Here is a 25,920-nt window from a genome sequence, read left to right as displayed (position 1 = left end):
TGACTTCCACAGTCACCCCCAGTGAGGCATCGTTACCGTTTGGGATGGTGGTCTTGCTCAGTGACACGTTCCCGTACTCGAACGAAGTGAAGCTCAATCCGTGTCCGAAATTCCACTCCATCGCGCACGGACGTTCGTCCCGGCAGCGCGTGTCGACAGCATGGTTGTACGGAATCCCGATAGTTGCTGGTGTCTTTGGGTACGTAAGGGGTAGTCGACCACTCGGGTTGACATGACCGAAGATGATTTCAGCCAACGCCTGGCCGCCAAGCTCACCTGGAAGCATCGCGTACACGACAGCATGGACGACGTCAGCGAGACCCTGCAAGAGGCGAGGACGACCTTGCGCCAACACCAGGATCACCTTCGTTCCAGTTGCAGCAATTTGTTGAACGTACTCGACTTGACCCCATGGTAGACTCAAGTCGTCGAGATCACCAGGCTTCTCTGCGTACTCCGCCTCTCCGATGGCAACAATCGTGTAGCTCGACCGTTCCGCTCTGTGCTTGATCTCCTCTAGATCAGCGGGTGAGTAGGAACCATTGGGGTGAAGTCCATTGGCGTAGTAAAGTGTACCAGAGCTCGTACTGAGCACGTTTGCAATGCCCTGTCGAAGCGAGATTCCGTTCGGAAAGAGGTTGTTTCCCGACACACCTTGCCAGCGAAGAGACCACCCTCCACACAACAAGCCCACATTGTCTGCTGAATGCCCCGTCAGGAATACATCACTTTCTGCACTCAGCGGAAGGAGACCATCTTCGTTTTTAAGCAGAACGATGGACTCGCGAGCGAGTTCTAGCGCTGCTTGACGACTCTCGTTTTGACCGACGAGGGCAATGTCGTTGTCTGTCCCTGGAAGTGGATTCTCGTACAGTCCAAGCATCGTTTTAGTCGTGAGAATGCGGCGGACAGAGTCCTTCACTCGACCCAGCAGTGCAGGGTTTTCTTGAACGGTCTGGCGAGCCATCTTGATGAAGGAAGTGTTGTAAGGCACCATGCTCATGTCTAGCGGCGCGTTCGTCAACGCCATTCGAACCGCGTCCTGGTCCGTCTTGGCGACTCGGTGCCACACGTGGAGATTGTGGATCTCTGCATAGTCGGTGACGATGAGGCCTTGGAAGCCCATATCGTGACGCACTAGATCCCGCAGAATTTTCGTGTTGGCAACGACCGGAACGCCGTTGATGGAAATGTAGCTCTCCATCGCAGCCATGGCACCTGCGGCGATGGCAGCCATGAAAGGGGGTGCGAAATGGTTGAGCAGCTGGAAATCGGACACCGTGACTCCAACGCGATCTTGGCCGGTTGTCGTTTTCGAGTAGCCGATGATGTGCTTCATACACGCCGCCGTAGTGCCGTTGTTTTGGATGCCGCGTACGATGGCATCCGCCATGACGGAGACCAAGTGAGGATGTTCACCGAAAGTCTCAAACGTTCTGGCCCAAAGAGGATTCTGCGAGATCTCGAGGATCGGTGCAAACAACCATGGGATTCCGGCTGCAGCCGTGTCTCGGGCGGTGATTCGACCCATATTGTAGACCAGATCCGGATTGAACGTTGCACCGCCGTTGAGTTGTTGGCCGAAGAGCACCGCCCCACGGACGTAGTTGGCCCCATGCACCGAGTCAAGCCCGTAGATGATGGGTTGACTGCCGTGGCTAGCGAAAATGTCTTGGATTTCTGTGATCAATTCGCGCCACTCTCTTGGAGAGAAGTTGTGAGTGGAGTTCGCGTTCGAGTCGTTCAGCTCGGCTCCGGGCGTATTCAGATATGAGCCGACATTGAGTTTCGCGTGCTCGTGCACAACTGCTCGGTTCAGCGTGCGATTTGGGTGCAGGATTGTGCTCACGTCCAACTGTGTCATCTGCCCGAGCATAGCGGCCAAGTCCTGTGCATTTCATGAAGACGTCAGAAAGGATGCAGTAACAGTGTTTTCTAGTCTCCGACGTACGTACCATGGACGACATGATCTCCTCGACGCGTGTCTGGACGTGTTGATCGGTGGAAGCGCCATTTGCATCGGCCAATGCAGTAAACGCTGCACAAACCACCAGCATGAGGATTGCCAGCCTCGTCATTCTTCTGTTGTAGTTTTCTTGTTGCGCCGCTGCTTTCTGGAGAAGAATCGAATTTGAAAGTGAGTTTGACGAGCGCAGCAAGAGTTCTTGATGATCTCTTGGAATCCCCCTCTTTCGTCTCACTCCTTGGCGGATCTGAGTCATGTGGGGTTTGTCGCTTGACACAGATTGACCTCTACAATCACCGAAACAGTCACAACCTGTGAAAATGCAGGAATTCGCACTAGAGCACTCCTTGAATTCCCCCTGCTTCGTCCGACAATCTCGGAATGGCGCACTGCTAGCAAAATCTGATCACTCGTTACTTCAACTTCATCTACAAGAGACTATTCACCGTCCGATATATTACTCTACCTGGTGGCCGTGTGAGGAAACGTTCAACCAACTGGATCACGTTGCACTTGATGTGCTGGCAAGTGCACACGAGTTTCAATAGGAAGATGTTCTGCGGTACTGCAACCATAATGCCAAAGCTGATAACTGCATGGCGGGCGAGCTGAATATGGCAGCTGCGGCCGTCCAGCAGCCTGTTGACGAGCAAGGCAACTGGTTCCGACACGTGAAAACAAATTACTAAGATCACCTCACGAAATGCTAACATGGAGGAGAAGTGCTCGCTCTCGAGCAAGTTTCCAGTAGTAGATTAGTGGGATTCATCCTCGTGCATCACCACTCGTTCGCCAAACTTCGAAGTATTATCTTAGCTTTGGGCCAAGATATCATATACACAAAGCCAAATCTTCGCACACAAGCATCAATCAAAGCACCTAGTCGTACTCGCACATTTTTCTCATACTACAACAACTTTTCAGTACCCTGCATTCGTCCGAAGAAGCGCTGAAAATTCAACCGGAAACAAAACTGCATGCAAGTAAATGAACCAATTATTCCCCGAAGGGCGTCTTATAGATACGTAGCCTACAGAGTCCGAAAGGGCTAATGCCTGAGCCGGCTATCGCCATGCAACCTTCCCCACCTCCAGATAGGCACCCGGCGACACTAGGAAACTTTTCTGCTTACGTCTTGTCTTGAAGCAAACTTGGACGGTGCTCAGTCCCGTCATGCAGGTTGCATGACGTGACATCCGTTGAGCAGCGCTCGAGTCGACGCAGCATTCTCCTCGAGCCTTACGTCTGCACTGGGAGGTCCGCCAAGAAAAGCATTTTTGGATGTGGCGGGTAGTTCTTCAGCAACGAACAACGGAGTGTCGGGACTCCTTCAGCGATCTTCTTCTTCCTCCTCCTCCTCCTCGCCTCCGTGGAGGACGGCGCTTGCGCGCTGGAGCTTGGAGACTGGACGAGTGCGCTTGACGGAGCGAAATGAAAAGTGAGAGCTTGGTGGAGTAGCGAAGTCTCGGAGCGTAGTCAACAACAACACCTCCGAGAACACCTTCGAATTGACTGCGGATGCCGGGCTCGTGACAACAATGTTGAAGTGCGTACGGCCAACAATGCGAGGGAGCCAATTGCGTAGGTGCTGTACAATATGACTGGTAGTGCAGAGCTGTAGGTTAGACTCAAGAGAACTGCACGGGCAGACCATCCCACGTCTGGATTAGACACCAGGACCAGCTTCCCTCGCTAGTGCTTTATACGTCTGCTACACTTTGTGAAGCAGACGAAAGTTCATCGGATTGCTGCCCCTCTGACATCGGGTTAAAACAGGTCGTAAACCAACACGTGCTGTTTATCCTCATGAAGTGTGAGCAACTTCGACTGCATGGCCTGCTCAATTTCATCGTCGTCGCGCAGTAATTGAGTGGCACAATCAAGGTACTGCCCGCCGGCGTCCTTGGCGTGCTCGAATGGCAACTTGGCGCTGACCACAGCATTTAGGCACGGCAACAACACATTGTCTAGCTCACAGTTGAGCGCAACGTTCATGGCAGCGCCAGGCACGTCCATGTAAAGAGAGGTTTTTTTATTATTATTATATATATGTAGACTCGAAGAACGCCAACAATTCTGCTACAGGTCGAACTAACAGCTACCGGTACACATCCTCGACGTACAGGTAGAGCGCATCGAAGAGGTACATGGGAAAGTATCCTTCTTGCCCTAATGGGCGCTCGAAGCACATTACCTGGTACGCGAGCGTCGGATCCGCCATGGGCGCTGCACAGAACGGGGTATTGTTTGCCCAGACGACCTTCGTATTCGTTTTCACCCATGCTGGCATAGTAGTCAGCGACGTGTTTTGCACATTCAACGACATAATGAATGGCGTCGGATTCATCAGTGCTGCTGGAAGTTCCCGGAGCGGATTATTTTTCAGTCGAAGCTCGGGTATGATCATACCCGGTGGCATCATCCCTAGTGTTGGAAGTGTCTCGATCTGGTTCCCCATGAGCGATAACGTGTACACGGGCATGAAGAACATTTGGTATGGGACTTCAGTCAAGATGCCGTTTTCAAAGGAAATCATCGCTAGCGCGTGCCACCGCACGTAGAGATCATCGGGTAATTTCGCAAGGTTGGTTTCGGAAAACTGTACACTCATCAGGGACGCAGGCAGAGGTTGGAGCAGCCCTTGCGGGAATTCAGCCATCTTCGTCTTGCCCACAAATACAGACAGCAACCGCGTGTGTGTTGTGGCAGACACAGAGCTAGAAGCGTCCCAGCTCACGATGGTCGAATTGTACAGATGAAGCATCACTAAATTCTCGAGACGCTGGAAGTCAGGAGGCATCTCTAGCTCTGGGCAATGAACAATTGCCAGCGTAGCAAGAGCATCATGGTCCAGCTTATCAAACGACGTCTGGTCTGGCGTGGTGGTGTTTTGAACATGGCAATCATACACAAGACTTGAGCACGGTTCTTTGCCATTTGAGAACCAGGGTCGAGTAACTGACAGACATCCGACCATTTCATAGTTTGCTGCCCGCTGCGCTGCCAATCCGTGAAACAAAATGATGATGGATCCCCAAAGCACGAATACCACGACCACAGTGATGTGTTTCCACTTCTGCAGAGCAGACTCTACTGGTGACTTTTGATCAACGCTAAGCTTTTTAACCTGAGCAGCATTGCCGTCTTTCGGTCGCACAGCTACTGTCTGCATCACCCCCGCAATCACCTTCACATCACCGCGTCCAAGAAGCTCGCTTACGGTGACCAGAGATAAGATAATGCTGAGTTGTGGAATGAGTTTGGTTCCGAAATCAAACAGGCTCGACGCAAAGATCAACCGATTCTCCAAGACCATTGCAGAGAGAGGAACGGGCTCATATAGAAAGTCTGGGTTCTTGAAGATGCTATACTCGAAGTTGAATGTTGTAACATAAGGAAGGAAGATACTCAGCGGCACGGCGATCATCATGCCGAAGCTGATTGAAGCGTCGTATGTTAAGGTGATCACTCTCTCCAGAGCTGGTGACTTTCGAAGAAAAAGCTCGATCGCGGCGGTCGTCCAGCAGTTCGTGATTAGCAACCCAACAATGATTGAGTTGAGACCGGCACGAGGCAGCAAATTGCTAGCTCGATAGGCTTGGTATGTCTGTGAGCTAGCTTCTAACAGCTCGCGAAGCGCAAAAACAGTCGAGAAATGCTCGCTTTCGACCCCAAATATCCCTTGACGCGAGAAAACGTTGTTCCACATGACCACAAACGGACCAGCGAACCGCAATCCCGACGATCCTGATGATGAATTCTGCACTACATCTTTAGCAGACTTGTCTTGGCGACTGGACATTATTCCTTTCGACGCCAAGGCTTTGATTACGCTTGTATCTGATCGGAGCGTCAGTCGTCGAGCCTGGATGCTCATTTCGAGGATACGCAGAATCTGAAGTCCATGCATACCACCAACGATGCCAAACACGACACCGTAAAAACGATAGTTCTGGATGCCTGTCAACGACCAAATTGAAACGTAGAACGGCATGATCCCTTTCGTGAGGTACCAATAAGTCATCGCGGCGCAGATGAGGTAAGCGCCGCAAACCGCGTGGAATACAACGATGAACAGCCATGCCGCGCTGTACAGAACCGGCGACAGCTCCAGTATCAGCTGAGGTGCACGCCTTGGGCTGCCATTTTTCTGCTGGAGAGAGCTCATCTCGAAGCCCGGGGTCAGCTATATTTCCCGAAACCTTTACCTTGTTCTGCTGGTGGTTGGACTCTGAAATCACGTTTACAAGTGCGACCAACTGTGGTCATAACATGCCAGTCTGCTGGTCTCCATAATAGACTGCGCTGGACGAGCCCAGAATACACCACCAGAGGTTTTTGAAAACCGCCTTTGGTCGGCCATACGTGTAGGCACTGCGCCAAATTAAGCATCTCGTTCACCAAGACAACTCGGAGAAGTGCGGATCGCCGCATTGAGATCATTTGTTGCGACAGCTCACAAGCCCAAGCACCTGCTGGACCAGAAGCGCCAGGAGGCGACAGGCGGCAATGGCCTTGATCATGCCAAGCTCAACGTCTCGACCGGGCGCACCTTCCACTGGAGGCTGCGTTGACGGCAAGTACAGTACAGCCAAATGTGTGTCGTGCCGGCCAAAAAAGGCAACTTCCAACTTGCCTTTTAGCTTCAAGGCTCGGTCCGACGCTTGCTTATTCCATCACGCGGCTCCGTGTGACTGGCTGAAATGTTTGCAGCGCGCACGGCTTTGTGCGTATCGCGGCATTGCAAATTTGTATGGAGAACTGTAGCAGCGGCTGCATCTCGGGCGCCGTGAGTGCCTCGGCAGCAACAGCCACCTGGCAGGTGCTCGACGAGTACCAATATCAGTGCGTGACATCGTTTGTCTTCGCAGAGCTTCCGCTCCCAGCCAACAGCACCATTCCTCTTGAGTTGAGTATGCCCAGGCCATGTCCTGAAAATCCCGCTCTCACCACTACCGCATCCCCCCAAAACTGCAGCAGCATCACCCAATCCGTCTCCAGAATGATATTCATTCTCACAGCTTCCTCCGCCATATAAATCTAGTGTTAGCGTACACCACATCACAATCTATTCTCGCAGTGCAATCAACTCGCCCTTTCCAGTGCTGATTCCAGGCCATTGCCAGTTCCACACTCGCGTGGTCGCCCTTCCGCAAGCGCACGACCGTCCTCTTCCCAGAGAGCCCCTTACGCCGCCATGGGCGCCGAACTGAGCCGCGCCGCGGGCCCTGACATCACTAACCTCAAGGACGACGCCAGCCGCCGCCGCGTGGGCAGCAGCAGCGCGTTAAACGCCCGCCACAAGCAGCAGAGCTTCCCCACGTCCGCCAGTACCACGGCGCTGTCCTCGATGGCACAGCAGCCGCCCAACCAGAGCCAAAGCCACAGTCACAGCAGCCGCAGCGCTAGCGCTAACGCCAAGTCCAAACTGCTGGAGAGCGGCCTCTTCTCCAGCATGCGCCGTAGCAGGAACAACAGCCGCTCGACGCCCCCGAGCTCGCTAAGCGGCGACCACGCCGTGGAGAGCCTGGACCTGCCCATCGTCGAGTGGGAGGGCTACGTGACCAAGAGAGGCCACCTCGTACGCAACTGGAAGATGCGCTTCTTCACGCTCGAAGGGAACCTCGTATCGTGTAAGTTGGAGGGTGATACTGGTGCGGGGGTAAAAAGAGAGAGTACTGACATTCTCATGTTTGGGCTGGTTTGTAGACTATGAGAACAAGGTGGACGCGCGCAACCGCAGCCACTTGAAGGGCCGCGTGAACGTGGCGTCCGTCAAGGTGGACAAAGTGGCCAAGAACGGCCACGGCTTTGAATTTTCCTTCGAGACGACGGAGGGCAAGGTCTTCCACTGCTCCGTGCCCACGCACTTTGATCAGCTGGCCTGGGTCTACTTCCTGGAGGTGGGATGATTGCTTAAAGTGGATTTTTTGCTGTAGTTTTTTTTCTGAGTGGGTTGCCGTGTTTTTTGTGTTGTTTTGTTATTAGGCGGGGGTGGACTGCATTAGCATGAGGCAGAACAACAAACCCGTGTACAACACGTACCGCCACGGAGCACTGCCAGATATGCACACAGACAAGGCCTACGACGCGTTCCGACGCATGCTCGGCGGAGAAGCCGGCGTGGTGACCGAGCTGCTGTCGTACTTTAACAAGGATCTCGTGTTCTCGTCGTCATACCCGAAGAGCACGCCCTTCAGCGGTGACTATTTCGGCCGAGAAGGTCTGCTGCACTTCCTGGGCACGTTCCAGAGCAACGTGGATCTGATCGAGACAAAGGTGCAGGACTGCGAGCTGGACGCGAATGGAAAGAGCATGACGGTGAAGGGCACAGAGACGATCAAGAGCAAACACTCGGGCGCGGTGATTACACAGTCGTGGTCGCACCGTATCCGCTTCGGCCCGTACGGACGCATTCTACGCTTTCGCGTGGACGTGGATCTCAAGAGCACGACGGGCAACTGGAAGTCGTTTGGCGTCAAAAACCCGTACTCTGAGATGGCGGACGCGTCGGTCCGATCGAACCGGTCGCTGAGTATTTCCATGAAGGATTTCACCGTGTACAACGTGATTGGCAAGGGCGGTTTCGGTACCGTGGTGAACGCAGTGAAGAAGAGTGACGGACAGATTTACGCGCTCAAGATCTTGGAGAAGGGCAAGATGACAAAGTACGATGTGGAGAGTTCGTTCACGGAAATGCGTGTGGCCCAGAACATCCACCACCCCTTTATTGCAGGTTTGCGCATTGCCTTTCAAAGCCGGACGAAGCTGTTCCTAGGCATGAACTACTACGGCGGCGGAGATCTCTTCCACCACATGAGCAAAGGATCGAGTTGCAGGATACCGTCGGACCGCGCTCATTTCTACACGGCTGAACTGGTGCTGGGTATCCACCATTTGCACCAACACGACATTCTCTACCGGGACATCAAGCCTGAAAACGTTATGATTGACGCAGATGGGCACGTTGCTCTCGTTGACTTCGGTCTTGCTAAGCTGCACGTGTCGGAATACAAGGGCGCGAAGACCATGGCTGGATCCCCCCAGTACACGGCTCCGGAACTACTGCTACCCAAGGCCAAGCGATCGTACGGCAAAGCGGCCGACTGGTGGAGTCTGGGTATCCTGCTGTACGAGATGAGCGTGGGCAAATCTCCTTTTTACGACAACAACATTGAAAAGATGTACCACAAGATCCAGAATGACCCTCTAGTCTTCCCCTCCAAGCCGGTGCTCACAGACGAGCTCAAGTCTATTCTCCGAGGTTTTCTCCAAAAGGATCCTACGAAGCGTCTTGGCACCAACATCAGCGACATTCTTCGACATCCATTCTTCCGCGGCATCGATTGGGACCTGCTACTGAAGAAGCAAATCACTCCGCCGTGGAAGCCAAAGCTTGCGTCGGCTCTGGACGTGGAATACGTTGATACCGAGTTTACGGATCTGGACGTGCACAACGAAGTGCAGTCCCCTACAGACAAGTCGGCGGCGAAGTCAAAGGGCTTTTTGTCGCTGGTGTCGAGTCGTGGTAACCGCGAAAAGGCAGCTCCTCCAGTCCAGGATCCCACATTCAAGGACTTCACCTACTTCTGTGAAGACCCAGACGCGCTTGTGGAGGTGACCAATCTGGTCTCCGAGCTGCGCCCTCCTCCGCCACCCCCTCTGCTCAATGAAGAGGACTCGGATCAGTCTGACCCGCCTCTGGGGAATGAAAGCTCTATGCCTTCAGAGTGCGAGGGTACTCCTCTGTCGTCGTTCGTGGAGAATGGACACTTGAACCTGATGCCCATCTCGCCAAAGCAGTTCCACGAAGGCCTGAAGAAACTCGAGGCATCGATGAACGAGCAATTTGAGCGCGTGGAGGTAACTATCTCCCGTGAGCGGCCGCCTATTAAGAAGTCCAGCGGAAGCTCGAGCTCAAGCAGCGAAGAGCAGGAACCAGGCCGCGTTCACGTCGAGAAGCTGGTGATCTCGTCGATCCCTACAGACGCCACGGGTACTGCAACGGCGTACTCGTCGTCTACGAGCCCCGGCGCCGACTCCCGGGGTCTATCAGGAGCGAGCGATGTTGCTAGTCACGAGGCTAACTCGCGAGGCCACTCAGCCGCCAGTCGCGGCCACTCTGCTGCAGCCGCTGACAGTCGGCCTATAGTGGAGGCGGAATTTTAGCGAGGCAGTGGCCATATATTCAGGGATGGCGTCCAGCGGGAGGTAGGAATTCGCGCACTCAAGTTGACGAGAAGCAGTGCGTGCTACCGATGTGGCGTCTCAATGTTTCCTCTCGCGATGCTGTGCATGTTAGACTGACAAAGAAGAAGAGAATAATCAAAAGCACCCAAGATTTCGTGTTGTCCTCGTCGAGTAATGCGTCAATGGGGTTCCGCCGATCCTTTCCTTCCTAGTCTTCGTCAAAGATGTCCATGACCTTGGCTGCTTGGTTGATGGTAGTGGCATCGTCGCTGCCGGTGATAACGTTCGTAAGGATGCGACCGAGAACGGAGAGACCACCAGAGGTATACAAACGCAGCAAAGTCCACGCCACGGCGAGCAGGACGATAGTCCGAGCGTATGAAGGTTTTGCGGACTCCTTTTTGTCGTCGAGCTTAGCCAGCAGCACTTGCCGAGCCGTCTCGAGAAATTGCTCCCGGTCCGAGATTTTATGGTAGTCGATGCCCTCGCGACGCAGCAGTTGCGCGATTTCAGTGCTTGACATGGATTTGAGCAACGAATCCACTGACTCGACTGCACTAGGCGCCGATCGGTTGGCCTCGTTTGCTTGACCATTCTGCTTCCCTGATGGCGACGACGAGGATTTGTTTCGCTCTTCTTCTTGAAGGTCATGCAGCATTTGCTGGACATTCCGGTCGGTCAGATCGATTCTGGCATTGAAAACCAGACGCCTCGGTTAGTTGACGCGACACTTGCCAATCATGACAATCTTACCCGCTTTCCTTCGCGTTTGCGATCATTTCATCCGTCGGATTGAAAAAGTCGACACATTTGTGGCGGCGATTGCGAACGTCCCGTGCCTGAGTGATTTTCTCTCTGATTTCCGAGGCATACTCGGGCTTGCCCTTCGCCTCGAATCCCCGCGCAAGTGCTTCAGCTTCTTCCACCTGATTCCATTCGAGAGATGAGCTACCGGACAATACAACACTGTGGTGACTACATGACGGTAAATGCAGTACCTCCTGCTGAAATTTCTTCTCTGAAGCTGCTTCATCGAGTTTTGGGCCATTTTCCTTCGAAGCCTCGCCGTACACTTGCCCTCTGTTGAACATACCGCTGAACGTCTCTTTATCAAGAGTTCGCTGCTTGGAACGTTGCTCCATGAGTTCTCGGAGCAGTTTACGCACTCCTCGATTCTCAGGATCTATCGCATACGCTTTCTGGAGATCAGAGATAGCTCGATCAAACTCCAGCGCTCCAGACGACGCAGGAGTGATCAGAGCTTGCGCTCGCCTGCAAATTTCGATCAACGTGTTACACAACAACAGGTGCAACAAAACAAAATCGAGGGGTTTTCGTTACCTGTAGTAGGCCTTGACGTTTTGCGGATCAATTTCGAGAGTGTCATCGCACGCTCTAACGCAGACAGGATACTCCTTCAATTTGAACTTGGCCACTGCCCAAGAACCATCATCGCGTCAAGTTTAATACCGAAAAACAAACGTTCACCTATCCAAACAAACACATGAACTACCCACCCGCGATATTCAAGTAGCACGATGTTTTCAGAGCATCAAGTCTTGTTTGATCTTCAGGGTTGTCGCACTTGAAATCGGTGACCAGCATGTCTCCGTCCTCAATGCCCTTCTTCTTCCAGCCAGGGTCCTTGTTTTCGAGATACTTGAAGACCGCCAATGCTTTTTCGTACTCTGCGACCGCTTCTTCGTTCGCTTCAGCATTGAAGTGATCATTTCCTGCCGCTTTCATGCCTTCAGCAGCGGCGATCCGTTCAGGAAAAGGATTGGTGCGAACGGTCACGACAGATTCTTGCATGAATAGCGAGTGCTGGAAGTACTGCGGCCACGAATCAAATTGGGTCCGAAGCTGGGCTTGCTGGGCTCCTTTGAGCTTCACAGCCTTGTTCATGAGATCTGCGAACGGGTTTTCAGCCGACAAGTCCATCGTGCTCGAACTACGAACGTGCTACTTCGTTTTCACGTGTGCTTCGCGCTGCTTGTTGGTGAATGAAGGGGCGCTCATTCCAGAGCCAAAGGGTCGGAAGTCAATAACACTCTCACTGCTAGCAACATGACCGAGTTCCCAACAGGACTCCTTCAGTCTCTACCTGTGGCGTTGTTGAGCGTGCAATTTTCAGAGACCAACCTCACAAAAATCCCAGCTGATCTCTACGTGAAGTGGCACGCGCTTGTTGTTCGTCTTTGAGAAGGGCATCCTCAACGAGATTTCGTACCAAATGTCCTTCATGTCGGCCTATATATTGTCACTCATGTGCAATCAGCTCGAGACGGTTCCAACACTGGCGACGCAGACTTTCAGCTAAAAAATAATCCTCTCAAAGAACTCCCCGTGGAGATGACGACTCCAGATGCGCTCACCATGTCGCTCAACATTCAAAACACGTCCGTGTCCATGATGCCGGAATGGGTACAGAATCAAACGATAGTCGTCTGGGCATACGTTCTGTGCGGCGCCGGTCACTGACTCCGCGCTCATGTACACGGTCCTGTGCTTCCATCGCCCACCCAAGCAAGAAGCATTGTTCCCCATGTACCTGTTCGAAGAGTCTTACCTTTTCGATAGTGGCGTGTAGCAGAAGCAGCTCAAAGCGAAAAAGAGAAGGAAGTCTATGCACGCTAAGCATGTACATTGTTGCCTAGAGCATTTAGAACTTGCTTGGTGAGGCAAAAGTGCAACTTGAAGTTACTAACGTTGCGCGTAGCATGTTGCAGCAACTTAATATCCAGAGTGATGTGCAGCACTCGTCTTCAAAGCGCATCCATCCCACGTTCACAATACAATAAGTAGCTCCTCACTCGCGATTCGGAACCCGTCGTCATGGAGTGGCTGGACATCGCCAAGGACCTGAACGCCGGCACGATCGGCGGCGTGGCAGGCATCGTAGCCGGGCACCCGCTGGACACCGTCAAGGTGCAGCTGCAGACCAGTCGCGAGGCCAGCGCCGGCGTCTTGCGCACGTTGCGGCGCGTCGTGGGCTCCGAGGGCACCGCCGGACTTTACCGCGGCCTGCTGAGCCCCATATTGAGCAACGCGCCCATCAACGCAGCGGTGTTCGGCGTTCAGGGCCAAGTGGTGCGCGTCCTGCAGCGGGACGGGCCCTTGTCCAGCACCCAGCACTTCATTGCCGGCTCCAGCGCAGGCCTCGTGCAGGTGGTTTTTGCGGCGCCGTCGGAGCACGTCAAGATCCAGCTGCAGACTGGGGCGATGGGACGGGAACACAGCTCACTGGTTGCAGGGCGCACCATCCTGAGGCGGTATGGAGCCCGCACGCTGTTTAAGGGCTGGCAGGTGTGTCTACTGAGGGACGTGCCTGCCTTCGGAGCCTACTTCTGCGGCTACGAGGCCACCAAGCGCGCGCTCACGGAGGGCAAGAGCGAGAACGAGACGGACCTGAAGCTCATGATGGCGGGCGGCATCGCCGGCATGCTCTCGTGGATCGTGAGCATGCCCCAGGACGTGGTCAAGAGCTGCGTGCAGAGTCAGAGTCTCCAAGGCGATCAGCAAACCATGACGCAGATGGCCAGGAGCAGGATGCAGCAGGAAGGGCCGGGGTTCTTCTTCAAGGGCTTCAGTGCCACCATGCTTAGAGCTTTCCCTGTCAGCGCCGTGACCTTCCTCGTGTACGAGAAGACCATGCAATTCATGTCCTGAGAGACGTGTAGCAGGTAAGGAGGAGGTACTTACATGTATTTCGAAGATTATAGACTACTCTGCGTATTACTTATGGCGAAGCTCCGGTCTCGGCAGCGTCTGGAGCGACCTCGTCGTCGAGCAAGACCTCGTTTTCAGGAACCTTGTGCAGGTCGTCGGGGGTCACTGGCTGCTCACACATGGGGCAGGTTGCATCCGTGGCCAAGTGCTCGACAAACTGCGAGTGGAGACCTGGAAAGGTGCAGCGAGGACACTGGGTCCAGTCATCCTTGACCATGTGATAACCCTGCACAGGCACAACAAAGGTTAGACGGCGGTGACGTTAGCGTAGATGACATTACTCACCGTGACGATACAGTATGGGATCGCGTTTTTGCAGGTTGGGCAGTCCAAGTCCGCCTCAGCAAGTTCGTGGGAACAGTACGGGCACGGGGTTCGAGTATCGGGGGGCTGCTCCTTGTTGGGGCGACGCACGATGGCCTCGATCTTGCGACGGATGTCCTTGTCCATGGACCCACGGTATTCCGGTGTTCGCATCAGCGTCGCAGCAAAGTCGTAGCTGTAGGCACGCAAACCTGCGCGCTGACACTCGATGACCGCCGAAATGAGGATATTGGCGGCGTGGGTCGGGAACTTGGATAAGTGCTGAGCCACGCGCACGAGCATTCGCGCTGCTGGCCCGTGCTGCGATCGGCGGACGAGTTTCTTGACCAGCACGTAGCTGTGCAGCAACGCTAGTGCGTTTTGAAGATCGCGAGCCACTCTCAGTCTGCGTGCACGCAATTGACGCGAAGTCTCCACCAAAACGTCGCGTGCCAGCTTGTAGTTGCCCAGCTCCTGCTCCTGGCGAGCGATGATCACCGCTGTCTTGGCTGCTTGCGTGTAGTTGCCCAACGCCAAGTACAGCCGGAAGATGTGGTGCGGGTCCTTCGGGATGCCGTCTTGCTCGCCCATGAGGTGATCAATCAGTGTGTGCGTGAGCATATCGTTGCGAGCTGCTCCGACCACTTCAATCGCACGGACGAGCGCAGAATCTGCAGCTGATCCACTGCCACCGGCTCCACCTCCTCCACCTGCTGCGCTGCATGCGAGCAGCAGCTTCAGAGCCTTGTGGTAGTTACCAGCAGCCTGGTAGAACTCGGCCGCGCGTTCCGGAGAAATCCTCTCGTAGTGCTCCGCCACTTGTGAGGCCCTCGCTGCCGACATATTCTCCTGGCCGAGAGTCGAAGCAAAGCTATCGACTTCGCCATGCTGCTGGGCTAGTGCGAAGGCCTCGTCTTCCTTATTCGCTAGCAGCAAGAACTCGATAGCATTTGGATACCGACCGTCCTCGGCGCAGTATCGTGCGGCCGACAAAGCTCCTTCCGACGACTTGGTCTCGCGCACGATTTCGAAAGCACGGTCGGCGCCGTCGAGGTGCTCAAGCTGAAGCCGCACAACGTTGTCCATTTCACCGGCACGCTCGTAAGCTTCGGCTGCAGCGGCGAATTCACCTGCTGCCTCTTTCGCTCGAGCGAACTGCGCGTGAATTTTGGACGCTTTGACGCGAGCCATGAGCGGCGCAGCTCTGGCGAGGTTCTTCATCTGCACGAAGAGCTGGGCAGCCTTCTCGATCTGACCGCCTTGCTCATACAACGCTGCAGCTTCCGCAGTCTGTTTCAGGGACTCCAAGATAGCAGCGCACTCCTTGAACACCGCGGAATCGCCCAGCTCCGTCACAAGCTTCACGCCACGACGAAGGTCTCCCAACCGGAAAGTGCAGCGAGCAACCCCGGCGAGGCTTTGGGTTTTCAGCTTAGCCGCCACTTCTGGTTCGGGTGGCTTGGCAACACTCTCGTCTCTGCTGATACTCTCGATCGCGTTTGCAGCGTGCTCGTACATCCTGAGAGCTGCATCGAACTCTCCACGGAATTCTAGCTGCGTTGCGTAGGCAGCACTTAGTTCGGGTACAAGTTCGCGCGCGAGTGAATCGGCGAGCTTCAGAGCTTGTTCCCATTGCAGCAGGTGGCGCTGCATGTGTAGAGCTGCTAGCGGATCACTCGAGTTCAAGAAGAGACGACGGGCTTCACTGTAGTCGCCGAACAGCATGCACACGTGACCTGCCAGTAGGCTTTTCTCCTCGATATCGGCTAGGCGGTCGAGACCGAGCACCATGCCCGAGTCTCCCAGTGATCGATACGCACGACGAGCTGCAGGAATGTCAAGGGTGTGCATGGCACGCCCGGCTAGAGCGAGCCAGTAGTCCCGCTGATCAATGCGTGACGCGAGTCTCCAAGCTTCGTCCAGACGTAGCAGGCTCAGATTCTGGCGGAAGGCTGCTTTCTCCGGTTCACCCGCTCCCGTTGAGGTAGGAGGAACTTTGCGTAGCTGGTCGTGCGTCACGACAGTTAGTGAAGCTAGTCGACCACCTCCCGAAGCATGTTGACAAGTTACGATGCCGTCGCTCACGAGAATGGGCTCCAAGTCGGGCGGGATCGGTGTTGTTTGTGGAGCAATTAGCACGTCGCCATCAGGGAGAACCTCCAAGACGCCGAGCTGGGTGACCTCGGGTCCTCGAATCGTAGCGTCTGACACCTGGAAGACCCCCATTTCCTTCGGCTGCAATGCCAGGAAAACTTGCTGGTCAACCATATCCCAAAGCACGCCCGTGGTGCTCGTGGGTAGGTTGGGGACGCTCATGGTCTCGCGTGTGGCCGCATTCAGCACAAATCCACGTCGCTTAGCGTCCAGGAAGAAAACTCGGGTGCCGCTTTTGTTGGGCATGAGCTGCACGATCCCCACGCCGTCTTCGTGGCGATAAGCGCAGCCGTCGAGGAACTGCCAAGCATTCAGGTAGAAAAACTGGAGCGAGCCCGTGCCGTTCGTTGTCGAGTAGATGAAAAAGTCTTTGGTCAGGGTCACTGCACTGATCTCGCTGTTCCGCTCGTCGCGACCGCCACCTGAAAACACTTTACCATGTTCCCCTTGTAGCTCACCGCCATTCGATGGCGAGTGCGAGCCACTGGGGCTACCACCTCCTGGTTCGATGAGGTGCAGGCTTGCCTTGCCGTCGCAAAGCACCACTGCATAGTCACGGTTGAGCTTCATGCTAGTGACACGACCAAGATACTGCTGCTCGTTCACCAGTGCGTCAGCGGATGATCCGTCACAGCGGTAGAACCACACGCGGTTGTTCATGCCGACGGCAACGTGGCGCGGTCCGATGGCCACAAACGAGGGCTCTACGGACAGCGCGATGCGAATCACTCCATTGCTGCTGCTTCCCGTTTCATTGCGACGAGTGTCAACCACACTTAGCTCTCGCAGCGAGCTCAGGTACGCAACGTAGTGGCCGTAATGGTCGTGAATACGAGGCATCCGTGCTAAAAAGTTAAGCACGGTTCCACCTTGGGTCGCCACAGTCAAGATCTGACCGTCTGCCGTGAAATTCATCAAGTGGGCCTCATTCTCCTCGGTATCGGAGAGCTTGATGGAGTCCGCAGCGACCTCGGTGAAGGAAGTCATGTCGACAACCTTAATTCCACTTTCGCCGCTCAGAGCGACTCGGTCGAGTGTTTGTGAGTAGCAGGCAGTGAAAATTCGCTCCGAGAAAAAGCGGTGAGACTGAAGTTCTTCGCCAACTTCCTGTTACACGAGAACGAACTCACTGTAAATTTGCTGCCAAAAAGTGAGTGAAAGCCTTCAGCGTCTTACATCAATTTTTGTGGAGATGACAATGAGATAGCCCTCTGAAAAAGCGATCATGATCATGCCGTCTGCAAACCACTCGATGAAGATGATGTTACCGTAGTGCTACAAAGGTGAAGAAAAAACGACGTAGCATGTTAGATTCCTCATTGGCACTCAGCTCCAAATGATGGCGGACTTACTGTCTGGAAGGTTAGCTCGACGGGGTTTGACGGATCCTGCAGGTTAAAGAGAATGATCGCCTTGGACAATGCGATCGCGATCAATTGCTCTGCCGCCTTCATCGAATCTCCACGCTTTCGACCGAACTTGATATCCCATGGCTAGAGCAGCAACAGCAGAAGATCATTAAACACACCACAACGAGAGTTCTTTTCCTTTTACTCACCGTGTGGCTCAGCTCTCGCTGTTCAATGGTATCTCCCTGCGGATTGCTAACTGTGAGCATCCGGTCTTCCCCTCCCAGCACCAGTTTGTCGTCTCCGTTCCAAGATCCGCACAGAATGCGACGAGAGTGCTTCCCCACAACAGGGACGAGCTTCCGAGTGACCTTACTGTACAGCACGAGGTTGCCCTTCTGCGTCCCCACAGCCAACAGCGACCCCTCTCTCGACCATCGAGCGAACGTCGGGTCTTTCAGGTTGGTGTCCAAACTCAACGTCGAGCGTGTCCCGTTGTCCCATAACGGCACGACACTGCTGCCTTGCTGCAGAATGGCCAGCGTGCTACCTTCCGTGTCCCATTCCAGAGCAACGACGGGGGCGGTCAAGTCGAGACCGATTTCGTCGTGCTGCTCGCCCTGTCGATCGAAGATGTGCACCAGACCATTTTTGCCAGCAGTGGCGAGGAACGTCCCGTTCGGGTGCCATGCAAACACCACGGGCCCGACGCCGTGGAACTTGGACGCCAACTTGAAGAGCTTCTTCATCTTGGAGGAACTCAAGACTGATGAAGGGCCACCGCCTTTTCAAGATCGCGAGATCCGAGATTGGTACGGCGGGTAGTATTAGTTTTAGTGTAAAGCTGGGTTTTGAGATCGCTGTGTGGCGGTGGCGACTTCTAGCAGCTTACAATCGATGATGATCTCGGGGCTCAGTGAGGCACCGTGGCGAGCAAGTTCAGCATCGGCAAAGTCTCCGGGTGAAAATGATCCTGGAGAGAGGTTAGTTTTAGTTGACCTGTACGAGTCATCTGCTCTGTGGAATTGCGTACCAGGCCAGAAATCGTTTGCCTCGCTGGAGCTTGAGATGATTCCGAGCCCTTGATAAGCTTCTGCCACCTGCGTATGAGGTGAAATATCAATACTGGGCGAACGAACTGGTAGAGCTGGGTTTCCTGGCTGAACGAACCAATTCAGAGCAGAAGAATGTACTGCCACGTGATCGAGATTGCTCTGCTTGTTTTGCGTGAAGAATCCTCCGGATGCTCAAACCGTAGGGAAGGCCCTCAACCTGGAATTCACCAGCCACCGTTCAGCACGATGTTGTTTCTTGTCAACGAGTTGCCACGAACCTCAGAAGCGAAGCGCTCGAGCAAGTCGTTCACAACAGCTCGAGAAAGCAACGGAGTGTGGAGTTTCCTCAGCACGAAATACCGCACAAGGAAAGTTGAATATGCTAGAAGCCGTGCGGTCTGTGAAGCAGCAAGAGCAGCCAGGTTAGTATTGTGCTCTTCAGCTCGGCGATAGCATACGCACCAGAGGAGTTAACGTGACGCCGTCACCTGTTGCCTCCAGGAGCTGAAGGTTACTATTGTCGCGAGATGGAACGACAATAGCAACGTGATCCCATTCCGATCTTGTCATCTGGAGCAGCAAGGTAGGGTGATGTGGTTCGTCAGTGCGTTGAAAAGAGGGCAAGACCAGTTTTTTAAGACTCACCGATCGTTGAATTCCGCTGACTTTGGCTCGGCTATTGAAGAGAATTAAATCCCCTGGCCGAGTGTAGAATTCTAGCACCTGGAGGTGAAGTATTTGCCGGCGGTAGTTTCGCAATGCCACGTGATCAAAGTAAGATGTTGAGAGTACTGTGCACGACATTTGACCCAGTCAAGCAAATCATTGGCTGAGTAAAAAGCGGATAATGCAAATGAGCAGAGAGATCCATCCCGTAACTGACCTCCAAGAAATGCAAGCAAAGGAACTGTATCTTGGATCTCCTCGATCATAAATATTCCCTTGAGGTAGTTCTCAAGTAGACGTTGCCGGCGAAGAAGAAAACTATGCTCTGTTACCGCAAACCTGTAAATTCAGACAAACTGGTGTGAGTTCGCGGATAGCAGCGAAGAGCTATCGGCACGCACCATTTTGAAGATGGAAGCTGAGGAAGTTTGTCGTGTCGAATTGTCACTTTTAAGCGGCTGTGCAACTTAACAAACTCACGATATCGCCGAGATATTCGCCACGTTAAATTGCCGAGATGTAACTCTATCTTGAATACCTAGGCAGTATTGGCATGAGAAAGTAAGAACTGCTGAATGGCTGAGCATTGTATGATAACACGTACCGTGTAGGGACATTCAACCATCGGTCGCTGGACTTTATGCCCGAAGTTTTGGATACTGAAGTTTGAAATGTTCTCTTTTCGACGTTCGCGAAGGTGCAGGTTGAAGCATGATGCCGTTTTTGCAGTAGCGGTAAAAGGCTGTGCATGTAGCCCCAAATTCGTCAGGTTTATGAAGGTATGGTATGGTATGGTATCCTAAGTATTAGATCCTTACCAAACTGGAGGCGACGAATTCCAAAATGCTAAGATGTTCCAATTGCGGCCAGATAGCATGGTCTTGCCGCCAGCCGCAATTGCATCCGGTGCTGACTCCGCAACGTGAACACAATTGCAAAGACAGCGAGAGCCCCGACTCCACCTCCATTACTGGCTTTGACATGTCGAATATTATTCGGATATGCTCGTTCATCATAGAGCTAGCAATGTACAAATGAAGAGGTGTGTACGGCCTCGTGGTTGGGATCGTAAGAACCATTTCTGAATCAGTGTCATCAACTGGCTGTTGCTGGAATAATTCATTTCTTCGCTCTAGAACCCTCAATAGCAACCGCTTAAGCAGAACAACCGGGAGCTGGTGTAGTATCTGCTTCGAGCTTGCCGTACTTGAGTAAGAGGGTCGAGCAGACAATACCAAGCGGTCCGTCATTGAAAAGTTTTTTTTCTCAATGTTCAGATTGGTCATGCCGTGGGCGAGAGACTTTGGTATGACAACATTAATTGCAAATGCTGATTGCGACACCTGAACAAAGATCCATAACTTGGTTAATACGTCAAGTAGTACCGAGCGCGCCGTGATCCTCTTTAGGCACTTGAGTCCATACCTCTTCCTCAGGATCATCCTTGGAGCACGCTGTGTGGCCTTCATCGCGAGCTGAAGGCACCCACGTGAAGCAAGTCACGGCACCGGCGCCCATGCTGCACCTTCTTCCTGACTACGCCTCTTCACAGCCAACAGCTATCTACAGATACGAACCACCAAAGGAATAACGCACGTCGTGTATCAACAGCATGTCGTGTTCATGTGGATCATCGAGTCTCTGTTTTGGTTTTCCATCGAGTTGCTTGTTAGATCTTGCCATTTGTTGCTGATTCTACCGCCATGAAGCTCGAGCAGTCTTAGCTCGGCCATAACCTGTGGTAGTGGTGGAGGAAGCTGAAGTTCGTCGAGCACCGCGGGACGTTGAGCTGGTAGTAGCGGGGTTGGTATCGGCGTCTGTATAGTCCACGGACGAGTGCATGCGGTATGACGACTGCGACTTCGGATCGATCGTGATCCGACTGAATCCACCCAAATCCACCTTTTTGCTCTGCAGTAGGTCCTTCGTCTCGACGTCTTTCCGGCTACGCGGGGGTGCCGTTCGTGGACGCATCGGGGCGGATGTTTGGGGCTGCTGTGACAGCGGCTCAGCCATGGAACGACGAGATGATCCCGTAAGGATGTGGCCGCCTCGGCTGCGGCTCGAAAGAGATGCCGTCGAAGATTGAGGTGGCGGGAAGTCGACGCTGAAGAATACGCGACCTTGTGCTGTCGTTGAAGCTGGTCGTGAACTTGACGTCGTGGCGCTCTTTCCTGCCTTCTTAGCCACAGTTTTCGATGCAGCGCTTGTTGCCTTTGTCTCCTTTGACCCAGTTGTGCCGAGGATGGCACCGGAGCTGTTGCTGCGCCCATTAGCTGGAACCGACACACGCTTGCTAGCGGTCGTCGAGGATCGATACGAAGCAGCGGAGCTGGTGCTCGATAGACGACGCTGCCGCGAGTTGATAGACGCGAGAGTCTCACGAAGGTATCGGGGGTTGGAGCCCGCCAAAGCGTCCTCTGGCATAAAATCGAGCTCTTCACTGACCGTCGATGGAGACGTAGATGCCTCATCGTCAAGGACCTCAGTTCTCTTAGGAGCCGAAAAAGAGTGAAGACGCTTGTTGTTGTGTGCCAACGACGCTTCTGCAGCCGATGGGCCTGCCATGTCAAACTCTGGTTCACCCTGATCAAGATATCTGCTCGCTACTCGGGGGTCAAGCTTGGAACTCAATCCAGACGATGAGAGATCGGCAAAGGCTACTCGAGTAGCCAGATGGCCAGCTTCCGCTGCCATTTCCTACAATACATGAACAAAGGTAGCAGGTATTAGAATCCCTGGCTCCATCGCTCCCGCCACGCATCAGAATCTACCTTAATCTTAGCTTGCTGGGCAAGTGCCGGTGAAGGATCGAGTAAGTCTACCCATCCGTTCGCCTGCATAGTGTCGCCATCGTACGTTAGCAGAGCGAATACACAAAAATCCGTGATGCCCATGGAACTCACCGCACTCATTTTGCTGTATGAATGATTGGGCGGACGCTCCGGCCGGACCAACAGCGAGGGATGCAGCTTCCTCTGAACAACGAACACAACATAATTTCAGTTAGCCACTTTGGTCAGCGTGCGGTGTCGTTGAATGGTTGGCATACCATTTCGGGGGTCTGGTCGATCCAGGTTAGTCGTCGTTCAGGGACTAAGCCGCGTAAACGCCTGCCCGTTTCATTTCGTCCGCGTTCAGCTGCATCATTCACATCAGGCGCCGAACCGGTATTCAGGAACGTGTGGATGAGCACAAATTCGTCACTCTTTGGGTCAGCCGCATGCGTACTCCACTCGTACAGCTGACGCTCGGTGGCGCGCTGTGGGCGATCTTCTTGAATCTGCGCTTCGAGAGAGCACAGCTGGTCGATGTACGACTCGTGCAGCTTCATGTCCGAGCGCTTGATCGTCACAAACTCGTGCGCCTTGTCGAGACCCCAACAGTATTTCACCATCAAGTACCCGATCATTATGCTGGGACTGCGGTTGATACCGTTCAACGAGTGCACCAGCACGCTCTCCGTCCGCTCGAGCGCTCGGTCGATAAGCTGAATAATGTGCGTGAATTCACGGTTCTTGAGATCGAAAAAGGGTCGTCGCAGTGTATCCTCCAGGTCACAGGCGGTGTAGGACAGGCCGAGGCTCTGTTGGAAAATGTTAGGCACCTGACGGGGTACGCAATTGACAATGTGCATTATCCCGTTCAGCTGGAGGAAGTCTGCGTCTTGGGCAGCGTCCATGTCGCCCATGAAGAGTCCATCCTTGATTTTGGACGACATTGCGTACGCTCCCGCGTTCCCAAATTTCCGCCGCTCTCCACTTTTGTCCTCACGAAGGAGTGCACAAGTGAGACAGACGGAAGTAAGATGTTCTCGCTCCTGCTATCATCAGCAAGCCCCAAAATATCTCACCGTTCTGTAGCAGGAAGCAATCACAAAGAGGAAGCACACCCTGGTATTAATAGTGAACTTTGTCCTGAGGCTCAAGCTTTCAAATATAGGATCGCAGCAGAGCTTGGCGCGTGTCGGACACAGTTTTGTCGACTCGAAATTGGACTTTCACGACCTCTGCGAACCCTTCTTCGACCTAACACGACGTACACCCATCATTAGCACAACCCGCCGATCATTTTGCATTGCACAGCGATCGCTTACCGTTGGCGGCACGAGGTTCTTATAAAATCCGTGAATGGCGACATCAGGGATCTTCTTCTGCTCCGTCAGCGACCTAAACGTGTTGAGGTGCATCGATAGCGGTTTGTCGACGTCCATCTCGAAGCATCGAACCGGTAGGTTCTAACGAAAACCACAAACTGTAAGAATTTGAACAGCGCTTTCATGGTTTTTAAAAACACAACAAACCTTTTCCTGAGCAATTGCGATCCATTCCTTTCGCGCGCGCGGGTCACGATTCGTGTTGTCAACGACAACACTTTTCTCCCGTGCGATCGCTTCCAGGCCCTTCTTCTTGCAATTAGCAGCTGTGCGCAGCTCGTCTTGACTCACAAGGACGTACGAACTCAAATACGTCTTCGCAAAGAACGACTTCCCAGAAGCTGGTGAACCCACCAGAACCACAATTTCTTGCTCTGGCTTGGTGACTTGCGCCGAAACTGGGCTCAGCAATGGTTCTTCAGACAGCATATATCAGTCAGTTGTTCAAAGCAATAAACTTGACGTTTGGTGACGACTTACCAGCAGAAGCGCTAATAACGATGGACTTTGGATCGAAGCCGAGCTCCCACGTGTCCGGGCGTGTGTGGATCCGCTGCTTTGAGCCGAGGAACAGGTCTTCCGGCGTAAAGAAGCGAATGCCAGCATTGAGCGCGAACTTGTAGTCCGTCGCAGCAAAGTCCTTGGAGCGCCCTGCAACCTTGGGCCGCCCCGCTGCATCGCCGCAGTAGAAGCTCGCCTCCTTATCGACAACTGCTTGACTGTCAGCGGCAAGGAGCTTCGTCATCTCGTCCCACGCGCCAAGGCGAGGCTTGCGCATCGCATCGTTCTCTGTCCCTAAAAACACCAACATGGGCAGGTTCAACGCCTTCACGATCGCCTCCAGCTTACTCTGTACAACAGACACAAGACACCAGTCAACATCCACCACTTCCCACGAACTGCCAGTCAGGCATCCACACCTGCACTTGCGCGGCCGTCGCGTGTCCTTTGGCGACTCCGTTCTGGTTCGAGAAGATGGTAAGCGTGAATCCATCACGCGCCAGCTCTGCCAGCTTCTCACGCACGAGCGTGGGGTGGAACCACTTCCAGTCGTCCTGGTCTTTGGCAAACTTCTTGCCGCTTTTGGTCACGATGAGTGTTCCGTCCAGGTCGAAGCCTGCAATTTTCACCTTCTCCTGTTCCTGCTGCTGCTTGGCTCGAGCGTTCAGCACGTACAACGAGTCCTGCACCGTCCTCCAAGGAGTGAAATGGGGCTCCGGTAGTGCTACATCTGAGTCTTTATCTCCTTTAACAGTGAACAGGTCGGCACTCGCGCGCTTGAGCTTCTTGGCCGGCGGTTCCGCCGTCTCGGTGGTCACCAATACGCGGTAGGCGGCCGTGGCCAATCGCCGGTTCTTCTGAACGCTGTCTTTGGCCCACTGGGCGCGAACCAGCGCAGCGCTGGGGAAGCGGGCGGTCACGAGCTTCAGCATTTCTTGGTTTGGCGCCCCTGGCAGCAGCAGCAGCTTCACGCGCGCGTCTTGAGCCTCGTTAGCCGCCTGCTGCTCGACCACGACGCCGCCCTGAGCCTCCACGAGCGCACGCAGCTCCTTGATGGCGTCCCCACCCGTCGTCTGGTCCACGAGAAGCGCCACGTCCGCCGCGAACAGCCGCCGCCGCAGGAATGCGTCCATACTGCTGGATGACCAGTTTGCAAATAAAAGGACCGGATTATATTTTTTGCCTCAAGTTTGAAGTATACAGGCTTGTCAAACAGAAATCCTCGAGGCTCTGCGAATTATAGCGACAGACGCGGCATTCTGATGATCGATCGAGAAGGTTTCTCGCCTTGCTATCTTGGCACGGGTCGGTTGACTTGAAGCCCAGCATTGGGACCGCTGGTGAAGCTCGCGTTTTTCCAATAGAAGCCGTCCAATACCAAGTCTTAGGCTCAGTTTAGTACGCAACAATGGAGACTATTGTGCAGCGAGGGAAGTGTTCCGATGAGCTGTCGGACAAGACACAAGACTCTTGCGTCGGAGTGAGTGGCATTTGCCACAATTGTTTGTTGGAACGGAAATCAAATGTTGGTCGTTGAAACAAGACTTACATTCTTCATTACCAGATACGTTTCCCAGTGTCATTTCTTCCGATGGGACGTTGTCTATTATAGTGTCATTGGCATCGCACGAGCAGGCCTACCAGAGCCGACACTGTTGAAGCCAGCGTGGTGATCTCGGCGACAATAGGCTAAGCTTACGGGAAGCATTCGATGTCGTCGAGGGCGAAGAAGCCGCCGAGAGTGCCCATTTTTCAGTTTACCCTGTAAAAAATCACCTTCGATTCAGGACATTACGTCAAACCATCTGCAACTGGCAAAGGCGGGGCTCGCATGCATGGTCGGACCAGGAG

General features: G+C 53.8%; 8 protein-coding genes across 8 annotated transcripts; 2 read left to right on the top strand and 6 right to left on the bottom strand.

Moving 5' to 3' along the window:
• Nucleotides 1-272: 272 nt before the first annotated feature.
• Nucleotides 273-2,078, bottom strand: KRP23_4985 (Lysosomal beta glucosidase; the record flags this gene model as incomplete). The annotated part of the gene is made up of 3 exons (XM_067890004.1): nucleotides 273-276; nucleotides 399-1,888; nucleotides 1,956-2,078. The coding sequence occupies 3 exons, from the start codon at nucleotides 2,076-2,078 to the stop codon at nucleotides 273-275; spliced, it is 1,617 nt and encodes a 538-aa protein (XP_067746588.1).
• Nucleotides 2,079-4,064: 1,986 nt separating this feature from the next.
• On the bottom strand, nucleotides 4,065-6,134 carry KRP23_4984 (uncharacterized protein; the record flags this gene model as incomplete). Its single annotated transcript, XM_067890003.1, has 1 exon — nucleotides 4,065-6,134. One exon carries the CDS (start codon nucleotides 6,132-6,134, stop codon nucleotides 4,065-4,067), a length of 2,070 nt encoding a protein of 689 aa, XP_067746587.1.
• A 1,029-nt stretch (nucleotides 6,135-7,163) lies between these two features.
• Nucleotides 7,164-10,135, top strand: KRP23_4983 (RAC-beta serine/threonine-protein kinase; the record flags this gene model as incomplete). Its single annotated transcript, XM_067890002.1, has 3 exons — nucleotides 7,164-7,599; nucleotides 7,676-7,869; nucleotides 7,955-10,135. The coding sequence occupies 3 exons, from the start codon at nucleotides 7,164-7,166 to the stop codon at nucleotides 10,133-10,135; spliced, it is 2,811 nt and encodes a 936-aa protein (XP_067746586.1).
• Nucleotides 10,136-10,364: 229 nt separating this feature from the next.
• On the bottom strand, nucleotides 10,365-12,097 carry KRP23_4982 (Peptidyl-prolyl cis-trans isomerase D; the record flags this gene model as incomplete). Its single annotated transcript, XM_067890001.1, has 5 exons — nucleotides 10,365-10,845; nucleotides 10,910-11,082; nucleotides 11,155-11,428; nucleotides 11,498-11,591; nucleotides 11,674-12,097. The coding sequence occupies 5 exons, from the start codon at nucleotides 12,095-12,097 to the stop codon at nucleotides 10,365-10,367; spliced, it is 1,446 nt and encodes a 481-aa protein (XP_067746585.1).
• An 894-nt stretch (nucleotides 12,098-12,991) lies between these two features.
• On the top strand, nucleotides 12,992-13,825 carry KRP23_4981 (Mitochondrial basic amino acids transporter; the record flags this gene model as incomplete). The annotated part of the gene is made up of 1 exon (XM_067890000.1): nucleotides 12,992-13,825. One exon carries the CDS (start codon nucleotides 12,992-12,994, stop codon nucleotides 13,823-13,825), a length of 834 nt encoding a protein of 277 aa, XP_067746584.1.
• A 70-nt stretch (nucleotides 13,826-13,895) lies between these two features.
• On the bottom strand, nucleotides 13,896-18,440 carry KRP23_4980 (WD repeat-containing protein 19; the record flags this gene model as incomplete). The annotated part of the gene is made up of 5 exons (XM_067889999.1): nucleotides 13,896-14,111; nucleotides 14,171-17,449; nucleotides 17,519-17,617; nucleotides 17,695-17,835; nucleotides 17,901-18,440. The coding sequence occupies 5 exons, from the start codon at nucleotides 18,438-18,440 to the stop codon at nucleotides 13,896-13,898; spliced, it is 4,275 nt and encodes a 1,424-aa protein (XP_067746583.1).
• A 2,667-nt stretch (nucleotides 18,441-21,107) lies between these two features.
• KRP23_4979 (Dual specificity protein phosphatase 1B) lies at nucleotides 21,108-23,133 on the bottom strand (the record flags this gene model as incomplete). The annotated part of the gene is made up of 4 exons (XM_067889998.1): nucleotides 21,108-22,112; nucleotides 22,187-22,249; nucleotides 22,319-22,390; nucleotides 22,465-23,133. The coding sequence occupies 4 exons, from the start codon at nucleotides 23,131-23,133 to the stop codon at nucleotides 21,108-21,110; spliced, it is 1,809 nt and encodes a 602-aa protein (XP_067746582.1).
• Nucleotides 23,134-23,344: 211 nt separating this feature from the next.
• On the bottom strand, nucleotides 23,345-25,202 carry KRP23_4978 (Bifunctional polynucleotide phosphatase/kinase; the record flags this gene model as incomplete). Its single annotated transcript, XM_067889996.1, has 5 exons — nucleotides 23,345-23,440; nucleotides 23,509-23,649; nucleotides 23,716-23,984; nucleotides 24,049-24,418; nucleotides 24,489-25,202. 5 exons carry the CDS (start codon nucleotides 25,200-25,202, stop codon nucleotides 23,345-23,347), a joined length of 1,590 nt encoding a protein of 529 aa, XP_067746581.1.
• Nucleotides 25,203-25,920: the final 718 nt, after the last annotated feature.

This window comes from Phytophthora ramorum, assembly GCF_020800215.1.
Source record: "Phytophthora ramorum isolate Pr-102 chromosome Unknown Phyram_PR-102_s0004, whole genome shotgun sequence".
Lineage (NCBI taxonomy): Eukaryota > Oomycota > Peronosporomycetes > Peronosporales > Peronosporaceae > Phytophthora > Phytophthora ramorum.
Note: the sequence above shows the minus strand (reverse complement) of the source record. Positions and strands in the feature narration are given on the sequence as shown.